The sequence below is a fragment of the Pogona vitticeps genome, chromosome 5 (genome assembly GCF_051106095.1).
Source record: "Pogona vitticeps strain Pit_001003342236 chromosome 5, PviZW2.1, whole genome shotgun sequence".
Taxonomy (NCBI): Eukaryota; Metazoa; Chordata; class Lepidosauria; order Squamata; family Agamidae; genus Pogona; species Pogona vitticeps.
The window spans coordinates 186,835,677-186,850,777 of record NC_135787.1 but is presented as its reverse complement, the minus strand read 5'-3'; the positions used below and the strand labels follow the sequence as shown (position 1 = coordinate 186,850,777).

At 44.1% G+C, this 15,101-nt stretch overlaps 1 protein-coding gene across 1 annotated transcript; it reads right to left on the bottom strand.

Moving 5' to 3' along the window:
• Nucleotides 1-4,770: 4,770 nt before the first annotated feature.
• Nucleotides 4,771-13,491, bottom strand: KCNJ8 (potassium inwardly rectifying channel subfamily J member 8). Its single transcript, XM_020801070.3, has 3 exons — nucleotides 13,091-13,491; nucleotides 8,772-9,211; nucleotides 4,771-6,644 (listed from the first exon to the last, which is right to left on the bottom strand). The coding sequence occupies exons 2-3, from the start codon at nucleotides 9,134-9,136 to the stop codon at nucleotides 5,744-5,746; spliced, it is 1,266 nt and encodes a 421-aa protein (XP_020656729.1). The 5' UTR covers nucleotides 9,137-9,211; nucleotides 13,091-13,491; the 3' UTR covers nucleotides 4,771-5,743.
• Nucleotides 13,492-15,101: the final 1,610 nt, after the last annotated feature.

Here is a 15,101-nt window from a genome sequence, read left to right as displayed (position 1 = left end):
ACCTTCACATGGAGCATATTAGGTGCTTATTGTTTTGTAATTAGTTATTACAAAATAAGCACAGCCATCATTTGCAAGTTGATTGCTCAGACATGAAGCTTTAAAGGAAACTGTCTCTGACAGAAAGGTGTGACAGGTTGTTCTCTGCAACCCCAAAAACCCTGTATAAAGATAACTGCCAAGGAAGTGGTAGTGAAAGACTGAACATATTTTCATCTAGGCAGGCAGGCAGGCAGGCAGGCAGGCAGGCTGGCTGGCTGGCTGGCTGGCTGGCTGGCGGGAGGGCGGGCGGGCGGGCGGGCGGGCGGGTGGGCTGGCTGGCTGACGGGCTGGCTGACGGGCTGGCTGGCAGGCGGGCTGGCGGGCGGGCTGGCTGGCTGGCTGGCTGGCTGGTTGGTTGGTTGGTTGGTTGGCTGGTTGGTTGGTTGGTTGGTTGTCAGTCAAAGCATCAAAGGTACTCTTGGACAGATACTCCCATACCCAGACTTGAAGAGATGTCACATACTGAAGTGTGGTAAGAAAACGAAAACCAGTTTTTGATCAATTATGTTCAGATTATGAATTAAATGGGTGTGAATAAAGTAACTGAAAAGGATAGAGTTAAATTTTAAATCAGTACTGTAATAGGGAATGCATGTCTTTCCAGAAATTGTTAGAGTGTAGCGCCCAGCGGCTGGGAACAGCATAGCCAGGGCTAGGAGATTAACATAGAATTGTCGTAGGATTGGAAGGGATCTTGGAGGTCTTCTAGTCCAGTGGTTCTTAACGTGGGCGATAATGCCCCCCAGGGGGCGATTTCATTTTTCAGGGGGGTGGTAGAACAAAAAGGGGCGGCGTGGGGGCACTGGAGCAAAAGGGGGGCGGTAGGGGGGTGATGGAGCAAGCCAAACCTGTGAAGATGGCTGCAGCCTTTTTACAGTGTGCATGAATATATATTTTCCTGCAATCTTAATTTAGTTTTAGAGTTTTTGTCTTGAAATTTTTAGTTCCTGCATTGCGGTTTGTTTTTATGCCCTTTTTATATTTCTTTTTGCGTCTTAAAATTTGCTTACAACTAAATAATTAAATGTTACTTTTTGGGAGCATTTCATTTTCTTGGAATTGAATTTTGTTTTCAGCGGTCATTGGATTTAAGTGTCTTAAATAAATAAATAAATAAATAAATAAATAAATAAATAAATAAATAAATAAATAAATAAATAAATAAATAAATAAATAAATAAATAAATAAATAAATAAATAAATAAATAAATAAATAAATAAGATATCATCACCCTGGCGAGGGGGGCGATGATAACTTCTTCAATGGGTCAAGGGGGCGTTTCTTTCAAAAAGGTTAAGAACCACTGTTCTAGTCCAACCCCCTGCCCAAGGGAGGAGACCTCATACCAATCCCGGACAGTCCAATCTTTTCTTGAAAACCTCCAGTGATGGGGCACCCACCACATCAGGAGCCAAGCTGTTTCACTGCTTAATGGTTCTCACCGTCAGGAAATTCCTACTTATTTCCAGGTTGGATCTCCCTCTGACGGGTTCTTGTCCTACCCTCAGGTGCAATGAAGAATAAATGAATGCCCTCTGCCCTGTGGCAACCCAGGGACTTCCCAGGCTCAAAATTTTGAAGCTGTCACAGTTGTTAACCCCTGTATCTGCCTGCCTGTCTATATCTATCCAATCATCCATGAGTTTCACTTCAGAAACCCCATATGACTTCCAAAATACCACATGAAAGGAATGATGATCTTCTTATGTGCCATCAAGTCACTGTCAATTGATGGCTACATTATGAATCCATGACCTCTAAAAAGTCCTGTTACTAAAAGGACAAGTCAGGTCTTGCAAAGCAAAGGCTGTGGCCTCCAGCCTTGGGCAAGCTGCACAGTTTCGGTGTGTTACTTAACAGAAGGAAGGACTGATGAATCATGTCTGAGAACTTTATTCCTGGGAAATCTTTGGAAGATCACCATAAATCAGAACTGATGGCACACAATGATCTTTCTATATATCAGTTTGGCTGACGTTTTTACTTAAGATTTAAACTATTAAAATGATTTAAAAACAAATTTTGATGTTCCCTCCCCTCCAGCCCATGGGAATCTATGTTGCAGGTCATCCTATAGTCATCTGGACACTCACCGCAGAATGAAAATGAATTTTATCTCACCACTTTTACCACACATTTCTGAACACTGCCAAAGTAATAAAGAAGTGTTAGGAATGTGTGAGGATAACCACACTCTACAGATGATGGCACTCCCATCTGCACATAAGGAACCCTACATGTGAGGAAGTAGCTTCCATGAATAATTCCACGAATTATGCATCCATAGGATGATGCCCCTGTACATGTCAATGTAATGGAGTATGGTTAGCTGCCCCCTCACACATCCAGCCCAACGGGGATTGAGAACTTGAAGTGGCTGTGTATGAGAAGGCCAACTTTATCCAATCACAGCAGTTTTTTTTTATTATGATGCTTATAAGCAGATATATGACACATCAAGAGGATGGATTAGGCCTTTACGCATACTAATTTATTTAAAATATTTCTAACCTCCACCAGTGTTGACAATACGGTTTTCAAGCTGGCTAGCACCAGACTTTGTACATACGGTTCCAGAATAACACATTAAACATATCGTAAGAAAGGAAATTAGTATTGAGGTAAAGATAGCAACATTTGAATTAAATAGAAGTACAGATGGCACACACACAAACACAAAAAAGTTTCAAATGACATTTTCCCAAATGCTTGTGAATATAAAGCAGATTTCACTTAGAGAAAACGGACATTCTTGGTGTGAATTACATGTCAGGATGATTTAGTTGACATCGAGGAAAATACTTTGGTTTTTATTTACTCTTCCCACCAATTGCTGAAGCAGTTCAGAGCATGTTCTGAGAAGACAGCTTTAACAAATGGGTAGATTCATATTAAATGGGTGAGCAGAGTGAGGCCCACAGGCTGTATGTGCCCCTCCGGGTCCCAAATGTGACCCACAAACATCCCAGAAGATGCCAGCCCTCCACCATGGCTTCACGGCCTAGCTTCCTCTTACAAAAAGAAGCCGCCCCAATGATTGTTAGGAATTTCCCAGCAAGCACCAGGGTAGCTTCCTTTTGTAACAGGAAGCTAGGCCATGAAGTCTTCTGGCTAGGCCTTCATCCAGCTGAGCCACATTTCTGCTTCCAGAATTTTCCATTCTAGGAGTTTCACCTAATAGCCTCACACCTAAATGTGGCTCAGATGGATGAAGGCCTAGCCAGGAGACTTCATGGCCTAGCTTCCTGTTACATTTTGTTTTATTATGTATAAAATCTAAATGGCATGTCCCTACCCTCCAACCCCATAACGTTTTGGAAAAAAAAATCTGCTCAAAATGTCCCTGTGGGGGCATGGGAGGCCATTAGTTCACTTTTGGGGACCTTCCACTTAGGCTCCACCACAACCCTCCAAATCTTTGAATTTGTATTTCTTTTCTTTTTGAATAACACTACATGGCATGGGGGCTTGTTCATTAAAAAAAAACTTTTAAAAAAGAAAATGAAATATTTTGATGGTGGTTAAGGGGCAGGGCTGGATATGTCCCTCCAAGGTCTAGAGGAAAGCAGGTTTGATCCTTGAACCTCTAGAGGCCACCCACCCCACATATTGTTGTTGTTTAGTCGTTAAGTCATGTCCGACTCTTCGTGACCCCATGGACCAGAGCACGCCAGGCCCTCCTGTCTTCCACTGCCTCCTGGCGATGGGTCAAATTCATGTTGGGAGCTTCGATGACACTGTCCAGCCATCTCATCCTCTGTCATCCCCTTCTCCTCTTGCTCTCACACTTTCCCAACATCAGGGACTTTTCCAGGGAGTCTTCTCTTCTCATGAGATGGCCAAAGTATTGGAGCCTTAGCTTCAGGATCTGTCCTTCCAATGAGCACTCTGTCTGTTCTCCTTGCAGTCCAGGGGACTCTCAAGAGTCCCTGCATATAGAAGACAACAGATGCCCTGTTTCAACCATTTGGAGATTCACTGATCAAAAGAAGCATTTTGCATGTGTTCTGGAAACAAACTGGAGACCCAGGAAGAATTCAAAAGGCTGAATCCCAGTTAGCCTAACTAACGCTGCATTCTCAACCAGTTGACATTTCCTTTTATTTCTCAGTGCCAGTTCTTACACATGAGAGCTCTCCAAAGAAGGTTTGGACAATGGGGAAAGGATTATATCTCTCTCTTCCCTCTCTCTAGAATGGGATGCAAGTGTCATACCAACTGAAAATGTCAAAAAGCATGTTTCACTAGAGATATAAACTGTAAAGTGGAAAGCCATCACTCAATACAACCCCAAATACCTAGTTCTCGGCAATATAGTAAACTATCTTTAGATTAGTAGTGGACAAAATGTGAGGGTATGGACAGTCAAAGCTGTTTTTTGCACACATGCCCCAGTCTCCATTCACCACAGATGTCACTATGCTTCCAAAACCAAAAGGGAAGAAGACAGTCTACCCTACAGACTGGCAAACCTCTATGGTACAAAGGACTGCTCTTTCACGCCGTAGAGAGTCACTGCAGCTGCTGCCACGTTGCAGCAGCAGCTGTGGGAAATTCAGCAGTGGTAGCCAAATTCATTGGTGAGACTCTGTGGCCTTGAGCATTCTGGTGTCACCTTTAATCCAAGACATCATCCATTCCTGATCTAGACTGTGCCCATTTAGACTGAATAGATGCTCTTCCATACACAAACAAAACTCTTCTGTGGAACAGCCTTCTACTTGAAAGGCTGCCTGACCCAAGTTTGATTTAAATCCTAATTTTACCCACTATGGTAAGAGGCTTTGTATTTCTACTGCAATGAGGGCAATTGGCCAGAATCCTATTGTAGATGTATGCTTGGGTAGGGAAAACTGATTGTGCAGTTGGGCATCCATCCAGGAATACAACCAGCACTTCATTATGGAGCAGAAATGTGCCACCAAGACTTTGGCAATTTCCTTTATGTAGGCAGAAATTGGCAACAGGATATTGGGTAATATTGCTCAAACTGCATCTATACATACACTAGCAAGTGCACGTTTTATGCGGATCAACCTCTCCTATTGATCATGATACATTTTCCCCACTTCTGTTGCTGAGCTGCAAATACCCACTCTAGTTCTGGTCTATTTTTGTCCTCTAATATGTCAATTTTGTATACAAATCTTACCTTTTGATATGAAGAACATCTAATAATGTACCGAACCTGGAGTGTTCACAGACACCTCAGCCCTTGAAATACTACACCAGTGGCAACAAGGCCCAAGTTATGTCTTTCTCATATGGACTGGGAATGCATGATTCTCCAGGTATTATGGGACTACAGCTTCCATCATCCATCACCATTGTCTGCGTCATCTCAGACAACCCTCATTGTTGTCCAGAAACATCTAGAAGATCACACATTCCCCATCCATGCTGTGTTTCTTTTGACCTTATGTGTAATATGAATAGCCCCTGATTCTGTTACATCAGTGGCTCCCAACCTTGGGTAATCCAGGTGTTCTTAGACTGCACCTCCCAGAAACCCAAGCCAGCACAGCTAATGGCGAAGGCTTCTGGGATTTTCAGTCCCAGAACACGTGGCTTACCCAAAGTTGGGAGCCACCGTATTACATGCTTATGCCAAGTTGCTACTGCTTATATTGTATTTACATAAATTAAAAAGGAAAGTATTTGATTCCGCCAAAGAGCTCCGTGTGATCTGTTCCAGATCCGTCATGTCTCCAAGGTGCTCTGGCTTCCTTCATGGGTCATGAACTGGACCTTGGGCACAATGAAGGAAGAATTATTCCTTCTCATGGAGTTATTCCGTCTGATGGAATTGTTCCTCCTCATTGAATTCCGTTTCCTCAAAGAGTTCTGATGGGACAGCTCACTTTTCTGGAGTGTCTGGATCAGAATGGAAGGCTTGTCGTCCAGCTCCTTGGCACTGCAACGGGGCGCCGCCACTTTGCTCGTGTTGCCGAACTTGGAGTAGTCCACTGCGTAAGTCCCTTCCTCTTCCGTGACGATCGGCACAAAGCGGTGGCCCCACAGGATCTCTTCCGATATGTAGGATGTTCTTGCTTGGGTGGTGATCCCCGTGGTTTCCACCACACCTTCAAGTATTACGATAATTTCTAGGTCTTGGCTGGCCAAGTCGTTGGCACAGAGGTCGTAGAGAGGACTCCGCTTGTCAATGACATGGCAGATAATCAAAGGAGCTACAAGAAAAATATTGTTGCTCTCCACCGGATTGTCAACCGGAACATCTAACTGGTGGATGGGGATGATCTCTCCTTCCGGGGTTGTAGTCTTCTTAACAACTTGTATTCGCACTGAAGCATTGATGATCATGCTTTTCCTCAGGTCTCCCACCCGGAACATGAAGCACAGATGGCCATTACGAACGGCAATCACTGCATTCCGGCTAAAGATCAGCGTCTCTGCTCTTCGGTGTGCCTGGGCTGTTTTCATGAAGATGCAACCAAGCATGACGGCATTGATAATCAAGCCCACAATGTTCTGGAACATCAAGACCCCAATGGCTATAAGACATTCTTCAGTCATCATCCTGCCTCCAAAACCAATGGTCACTTGAACCTCAATAGAGAAGAGGAAAGCAGAGGTGAAGGACCTATGGGGAGAAAAGTTGCACAGTGTTATAAAATTATGAAGCCACTCAAGATATCTGTCAGTACAGCATAAGTGCAAATGGCCTGGAGACCAATTCAGATGCTATCATTTTGTACTGTAACTTAGTTCTATTTTGGGAGAAGAATTAAATGCACATAACTCACTATTTTTTATTAATTAATTCCATACTCTAGCATGGAACACATAAATTTGAGTTTGGTCACACCTATGTTGGCTGTTGCAGGTCCTGGACCTCCAAGTTTCTCCAGCTGCCCTCAAAACTTCCACCCGTTGTAAATAAATGGCTGTCATTCATGTTTCTATGACAAACACAAGTACTATTGAAAAAAAAAGGGATCTGTGAAGATTCTCAGTCATCCAGGTGAGGCTAATCTGGAAGTTGAACCATGGCAACTGGACTTCTTTCCTGTTAGGTTGAAACATTTTGCTATTCCTCCAAGTAGTTTCTTCAGTCTGAGGAGAGTTGGTAGGAGATCCCTGATAAATCCTTCACATTGGTTTCACTTCCCCCTGGTCTGAATAGGCTCGTTAGATGGACAAAGGACTGAGGGTGAGGGATAATCCCACTTCTGTAGTCTTTCTCCACCCATTGTCATGAGTTGGGCCTTTCATCGGTCCCCAGAAAGATCAGGACCAGACACCAGAAAGACCACTTTTAATGACTGTTAATGGCCCATGATAATGGGTGGAGAAGGACTGCAGTTACTTGGATGAGTACTGAAACATTTCAACCCAAAAGGAAAGAAGCCCAGTTGCCATGACTCAACTTCCAGATACCGAAAAGAAGGTTCTTTTGGTGAAGGCGGCTTCCACATGCACACTTGCTGCTGCCTCAGTGTCACTTGACACAACTCCTGCTGGATGCCTTGACCTGTAGAAGTCCAGCAAACACAAAACGTAACTGGTAGGTGGTGGTTGCAGGTTGTTCTGGCTGTTTGACCATGTTCTGGAGGTTTTTCTTCCTAACGTTTTGCCAGTCTCTGTGGCTGGCATCTTCAGAGGACAGGACACTGTCTGTGTACTGGTATAGTGTGTGGGTTAGTTGAGTATTTGTAGCTGTGGGCTCAGCTTTTGTCCTTTTCAGAAGATTGGGTGACTAAAACAACCAGAAAAATTGGCAGTAGCTGAACATGTCCTGAAACAAGCTGGACATGAAATCCTATTTCAAAAAACAGAAGTACTGGACAACACCAGTAATCATTATGTTAGACTACACAGAGAAGCCATTGAAATCCACAAACGTCAGCACAGCTTCAACAAAAAAGAAGAAAGTCTAAAACTCAGCAAAGTCTGGCTCCCAGCACTGAAAAATACAGCCTGCAAAAAGGTCAACGAACTCTACCCAGCCACAAGGACCGGTGATCACTGCACATAAAAGACTAGCTAACGACACATATCAATCACAGTGATAGATCATCTCCTCCTTATCACAATACACCAATAACAAAAAACACCCTGATCACCATATTACCCAATCTCCTGAAAAGGACAAAAGCTGATCGCACAGCTACAAATACTCAATTATCCCACACACTACACTAGAACACAGACAGAGTTCTGACTCCTGTCCTCTGAAGATGCCAGCCACCGAGACTGGTGTAACATTAGGAAGAAAAACCTCCGGAACACGGCCAAACAACCCAAAAAACCTACAACAACTGTTGGATCCTGGCTGTGAAGTCCTTCGAGAACACATTTAGGCTTGAAACCTAAAAATTATGCAGAAGTTCTTGTTACTTGCCATCCTGTCATCCTTTTCAGCCAACATAGCTAATAACCATTTTGACTGGGATGATGGGAGCTATAGTTAAATATGCAACTTGGACACATTTTGGAACCACAACTCCCAGAATCTCCCAGTCAAGCCAACAAACAAACATGTTCAAGCACATCTGAAGAGTGTCAGATTCGGAAAGCCTGCAGTATAGTCTGGGTGGCAACACAGGATACAGGTGCCACAAATATAGGCCAAAAATATGTGTCATGTACGCAAGAGACACCAGTTGCAGCCTACTTGTGACCATGCACACTTGAATGGCACTGATTCGTACTTTATTTGGCGGCTGTTGTTTTACCTACTTCACTGTGCTAGCTCGCTACACATTACCTGACGCAGGTGATGCATGGCTTCCATTTGCTGACATCCTCGTTTCCCACGCACGGCTTGTCCATGTCTCCGTGGGCAAAGGCCACCAGCCACCACACCATGGCAAAGAAAAGCCAGCTGCACAGGAAGGACATGGTGAAGATCACCAAGGTGTGGCGCCACTTCAGGTCCACCAAGGTGGTGAAGATGTCTTGCAAGAACCGCCCTTGCTCACGGATGTTCTTGTGAGCCAGGTTGCACGCGCCGTTCTTGGCAATGAACCGGGCTTTGCGGGGCCGGTCCCGGACACGTGGCTTGCCCAGGTTCTCCGCTGCGATTCGTGCAAGGACATACTCTTCCGGAATGATGCTCTTCCTAGCCAACATCTTCCTGTCACCATAGTTCACCAGCCAACAGAGAAGGGAGCTGGAGTTGAGGACTCAGAAGCAGCCTGTTCAATTCTGTGGAAAGAAAGACCACATAAAACCCCTTTTTGCTATTTCTGTTTGAAATGCCTTGCCCAGCTGAGGTGCCAGGCAGGTGAACCTTCTTACTGGTGCATTTCTTTTCCAAATGTGGGCAGCTTTTTGTGCTTTGCACTGATCGGTCTTTCTCATCAAAAGTGTTTCCTTTGTAAATTAAATTCCACTAACGGTTTATTGGACAGCATGAGATGGTTCCCAGCAACGGTTAGTGCTCAGTAAATAAACAAAATCCTCTTCCCACATATATCGCTGGTCTATTTCTCTAGCGGTGATTCTTGGGACCCCAGATGTTTTGGGATTAAAACTCCCAAGAGCCTTTCCCACTAGTCTGTGCTGGTCCAGATTTCTGGGAGTTGTAGTCCAAGAACATCAGGGGACCCAAGGTTGGGAACCACTGCTCTAAACACACAAGAAGTGTCCATACTCCTGCAGAATAAGTTACAATATTAAGAGACAAGAGGGGAAAATATCCAAGCCGGTTTAGATTATATCTGATCAGGAAGGTGAGTAAATCCTTTCAAAAGGAACAGCGCACTTGTACATTATCCTAGGAATTGCACTAGTCATCAGAACTTGTTGTTCACTTTGAAAGCCCCTAAATTTTGATATGACCTTTGCTATAAAAACACAGTGAAAATCTAGTAAAGTTGAGGAAACACCCCCCTCTCGCATGTGCTCTTTCTTGGCAACCCATAGAATTCTTCAGATATAGAAACCTCCACAATGTCTTCACCTTTGCTTTAATTGAAAGCTGATGACACGAAAGATACATGCACAGTCCTGCTAATAAATAGGAAGCATCATCCGATGGTCCCAGATTTCCCTGGATGAAAAGTAGGTTGAAATTATAACTAAAGGGTGCTTCAAACATAGACCCCTTGCTAAGTGCACACTAGTGCAAAACTCTCATCTGTCTTAAGTCAGTAGTTCCCAACCTCTGGTCCCTAGATGTTCTTAGACTACAACTCCCAGAAGTCCTGGCCAACACAGCTAAAGGTGAAGGCTTCTGGGAATTTTACTCCAAGAGTATCTGGGTACCCCAAGGCTGGGAACTATTGGTCTAAGTCGATGATGCTCAGCATGAAGAGCCTCGTGGCGCAGTGGTTAAAACGCTGTACTGCAGCTAAAACTGTGCTCACGACCTGGGGTTCAAATCCCAGGTAGCCGGCTCAAGGTTGACTCAGCCTTCCATCCTTCCGAGGTCGGTAAAATGAGTACCCAGCTTGCTGGGGGGGCAATGTGTAGCCTGTATAATTAAATTGTAAACTGCCCGGAGAGTGCTTGTAGCGCTATGAGGCGGTATATACCCGTATTTTTCGCTCCATAAGACGCACCTTTCCATAAGACGCACCAATTTTTTAGGAGAAGAAAACAGGAAAATATAATCTGTTTTCTTAGCTCCATAAGACGCACAGACTTTCCACACCCCTGTTTTGTGGGAAAAAAGTGAGTCTTATGGTGCAAAAAATACAGTAAGTCCAAAAAAAAAAAAGATTGGGGAATGAATGAATGTTCATGATTATGCAGATAAGCTTGCTTTGTTTGGTAATTATTCTTCTGGGCTTAAGCACTGGGGATATCTTTGACAAACATGGGAAATCAGCCTCAACCATCTCCCATCAAGATTGACGTGCTTTCAGAGCTAATCATGGCTACCTCTAATCTCTCTCTCTCTCTCTCTCTCTCTCTCTGGTTTCAGGCATTCTCAAGCCTGTTTTGCGAAGTGCTTAAAATGGAGAGTTCAGGAACTGAACCTTGGATCAGCGTGCAAAGTATGTTCATGCACCATGGCCCTTTCATTGAAAGTGAATGAGAACAAAGACATGGAAGGGGAAGGAAATGGAGCAGGGCATCAATATTTCTCCATGAGATTCTGCACAATCCTGGATCACATCTCATGCAAAACGAGAAGCTGTGAAAAACGGAAAGCAGTGTCAAGCCAGAGTAAGAGACAACCCGCCAGGAAGCTTTCCTGATGAAGTCCTACATCAAGCGAATGCAGAAGTCCTGAAATGGAGGGAAATCCCCGGAGATCTCTATTAATGGAAGTTCTGCCACAAGCAAGCAAAACTGTTCAGATTTTCCCTCAAACTTATATGGACATCATTCAAAAGCAGTTTGGGTTTAGTGAATCCTTTCTCAGACAAGTTCAGAAGACTAGATGCACTGTCAAAACTCTTTCCATCAATATTTCAGAGGAGGCCCTCTTCTTGGTCCCATTGCCAGCACAGGCATGGCTGATGAGGACACGAGACAGGGCCTTCTCTGTGGCTGCTCCCAGGTGATGAAATGCTCTCCCTCGGGAGATCACACTGCCCCCCTCCCTTTTACCCTTCCGCTGACAGCTAAAGATTCATCTCTTCAGGCAGGCTTTTAACAATCATGAGTGAGTCTCTGAATGCCTTCTTAGTGTTCAGATAGTTTTAAATCTTTACTTGCTTTTAATTATTCAATGGTATTTTAATTAGCCTATAGTTCAATGTGTTGTTTTTTATATTTAACTTACGTTTCTAGTTCTTTTCCTTTAAATATTGTGAGCTGCCTTGAGTTTCCTTATGGGGAGAAAGGCGGCATATAAATCAAGCAAGCAAGCAAACAAACAAGATGCACATTTCTACTATAAACACAATACAACGTGGAAGCAGTATAGGTGGAGATATAAATTGCCAGGAGGTTAAAATCTTGCTGATCTTCCAGCCAACTGAGAAACACCGAGCAGCCAAGATTAAAGATTTAAGTACCATTGCTCTGTTGCTTTGAGGTTGTCTGTCACTGAAGAGCAAGCGTTTGGAAACAGAACAAAGAATTTAACACCCCCTTAAAGACGAACATGTTTTATTTGCCATAAACGTTCATAGACTGCAAGCCCGTTGCATCACATCCATGCATCTGGTGAAGGAGGGTGCCAGCTGCGGTCTATCAAAATATGTGTCAAATAAACTTACTCTTAAAAACTCCTTGCTGTGCTAACTTGGCAACAGGCTAACATGGCTGTCTCTCCTTCCCCAGAAAGTTTTTTTGTGTTCAGAAAGGAGGCTTCTGAGTTATAGAAAGTTTTTCATTGTGCCTACTGTTGTAAACAAGTAGAAGGTGCTCATTCAGGCATGCCTAGAAAACAGGATTGAAGAAAGACCCTGTTCCAGCAAAATTATCTCATTATCACCATCCTAGAACATTATCCAGTATAACTGAAGAGCCCTGTCTGATCCAAAAGCTTGCTTCATTTACTTAGAACATTGTGTTCTTTGTTCTGTTTAGTTTTGATTAGTGTTGAAGCTGCACAAACACACACACCTGACTACTGAAACTCAAATTAGCAGTACATGTTAATAAAATACCCAACCCAAAAGTTAGCTACATAGACTTGGATGAAAGGAGAAAATTGCTCTCTGAGCTGGGGAGGGGGGTGGAGATCTGTGGTCTCAGCACATTTTAATCTGCTCAAAAACAGGATTAAATTTGAGTTGGAGCACACAGGGTTTTATAATGTAATCCACCTTTCCCTTTGAGATCAGCTGAGGATACATCAATGATCTTCTGAGCATGTCCAAAGTACTTCTCTCTTATTTGCAATCTTTTGCCGCTAGACCCTCCTGAGACCTGGGGAAAATGTTTCAAGGTCAGAAGATGTGATTTCCTGGCAAACGGGTGCTCTGGTCTTTCTCATATGACTTCAGCACAGACCCTCTGGCTTACTAGAGGAAAGGGTGAGGAAGATGGGAATGTTGTAAACTGGGAGAGAGAACATTCAGGACAAGTCACAACAGCTGGAAACACCTGGACAGGGAGGATCAGAGGAAAGGGGCCGTGTCTAAGATGGCGCAGACAGACCAAAGAAGGAAAATAGAAACTTACAAAGATTAGGGCGGCCGTAGATCAGACGTCTCCTGGCACCCGCTGGTCGTCAGCTTAGCCGAATCCTTTGAGTTCCCATGGCTGCTGAAAACCCAGGATGCAAAAAACAGCAGGGGCGCAAGTAAGAATATACTGCCGTGGGTCGCTGACTGCTCTTCTTTCTCTGCTCTTTTGCACTTGACCTCCAGTCTAAATGTGAGGGTTGGAGAGAACGGCCAGAGCCATGATTTCTGTCTTCTTCAGCAAAGGTGGGGGGGGAGGGAGGGAAAGAAAGGAATCAGAGAACAACTGGAATTTTTTAAAAAAAGAAAAACCTGCTGCTGATTAAGGGAAGAGTGACCAAGCGATTGTGCGCCAAATGAGGTGGAGGAGAAACATCTCAGCTGCACAAGCAGTCTTCTGAGATTTCTCCACCTCCCTGGACATCACAAACTTTCACAAAGTTTCCAACATTTTCCCAAGTGTTGGGAAGGGAGGGAGGGAGGGAGGCATGAGGGCTACTGGCTTGTGTCCAAAATTGCATTGACGCAGTGCGTGCGTGTGTGTGTGTGTGTGTGAGAGAGAGAGACAGAGAGAGAGAGAGAGAGAGAGAGAGAGAGAGAGAGAGAGAGAGATTCTAACCTCTGGAGTAAACAGATCTTACTGGAAAAGGGAACCTAAATCTCGATCTTCTAAACTATTTGGTTAGGCTGGTTTGTGTTGGTTGCACTTGTCTTGGTGGAGGGCCAGCCCCAAATACGTTGCTACCCCATAGCAGTTGGGCCACATGATTCAAGAGGAGTTTCCTGGCATCTGTGGCGAAATGTCATAGAAGGTACAGGAATAATGGTCTCCATCTGATGGAGAGTTTTGCCTTTTCTAAGGACTGGCTTGTTCAGTGAGTGAGGTATCTAGTTGTGAAGCCAGAGGTTGGGAGTTCAATTCCCCACTGGGCCTCCTGAGAGTAGCTCCAGGCCCCAAGGAAGGGAATGGTGAACCCCTCCTGCGTACTCTTTAGCTGGAAAACCCTGAAAAGTGGCATCATAAGTCAGAACTGAAGTCAGATGATGATAGTGAGGGATTCTTATGGGAGAAGACAAAACATATTCTCGGCACCCCAATATAGCAGTGAGGCTCCAAGAAATCATTCTTGCTGGGCCAACAAACGGAAGTGATTTGTGGGAGACAGAAAATTTTAGAGCACTCTTTGCTTGAAGGCAATGGGATTACCAGCAACTTGGATGCTTTTAAAAGGGAATGTCTGGACCAAGCACATTCACGGATAGTGACATGAAAGTCTTTCTTTCTGCACCAGTCTTTTAATCGTCGTATTCTTTATATTCCAAATCTGGAAGATTTATAAACAAACACCTTCCTTACCTGTGTGATTCTCAGGTTTAACTGGTGGGCCACTTTGGAAAGCAGACGATCTGCTACTGTATCAGCACTCATCTGATGTCTGAGCATTTGGAACAGCCTCATATTTTATTTTATTTTATTTTTTATTTTATTTTAATACCTCTCCATTAGTCAATGCACTGTTCTGGGCAGTTTACAGCATGATAAAATAAGCAACTTGGGAGAATAAAATTATAAATGAACAGTCAGAGAAATAAAACCAATGGTAAAAGGTAAAGGTTCCCCTTGACATTTAGTCCAGTCATGTCCGACTCTAGGGTGCGGTGCTCATCCCCATTTCCAAGCCGTAGAGCCAGCGTTTGTCCAAAGACACTTTCTGTGGTCACGTGGCCAGCGCGACTAGACACGGAACGCAATGACTTTCCCACTGTGGTGGCACCTATTTATCTATTTGCATTTGCATGCTTTCAAACTGCTAGATTGGCAGGAGCTGGGACAAACGATGGGAGCTCCCTCCATCGCATGGATTCGATCTTACAACGGCTGGTCTTCTGACCTTGCAGCACAGAGGCTTCTATGGTTTAACCCGCAGCGCCACCATGTCCTGGGGCAAAAAACACAAACCAATGGTACTAAGAGGCATATTATCTCTGACTGGCAGGACAGGAGGCAA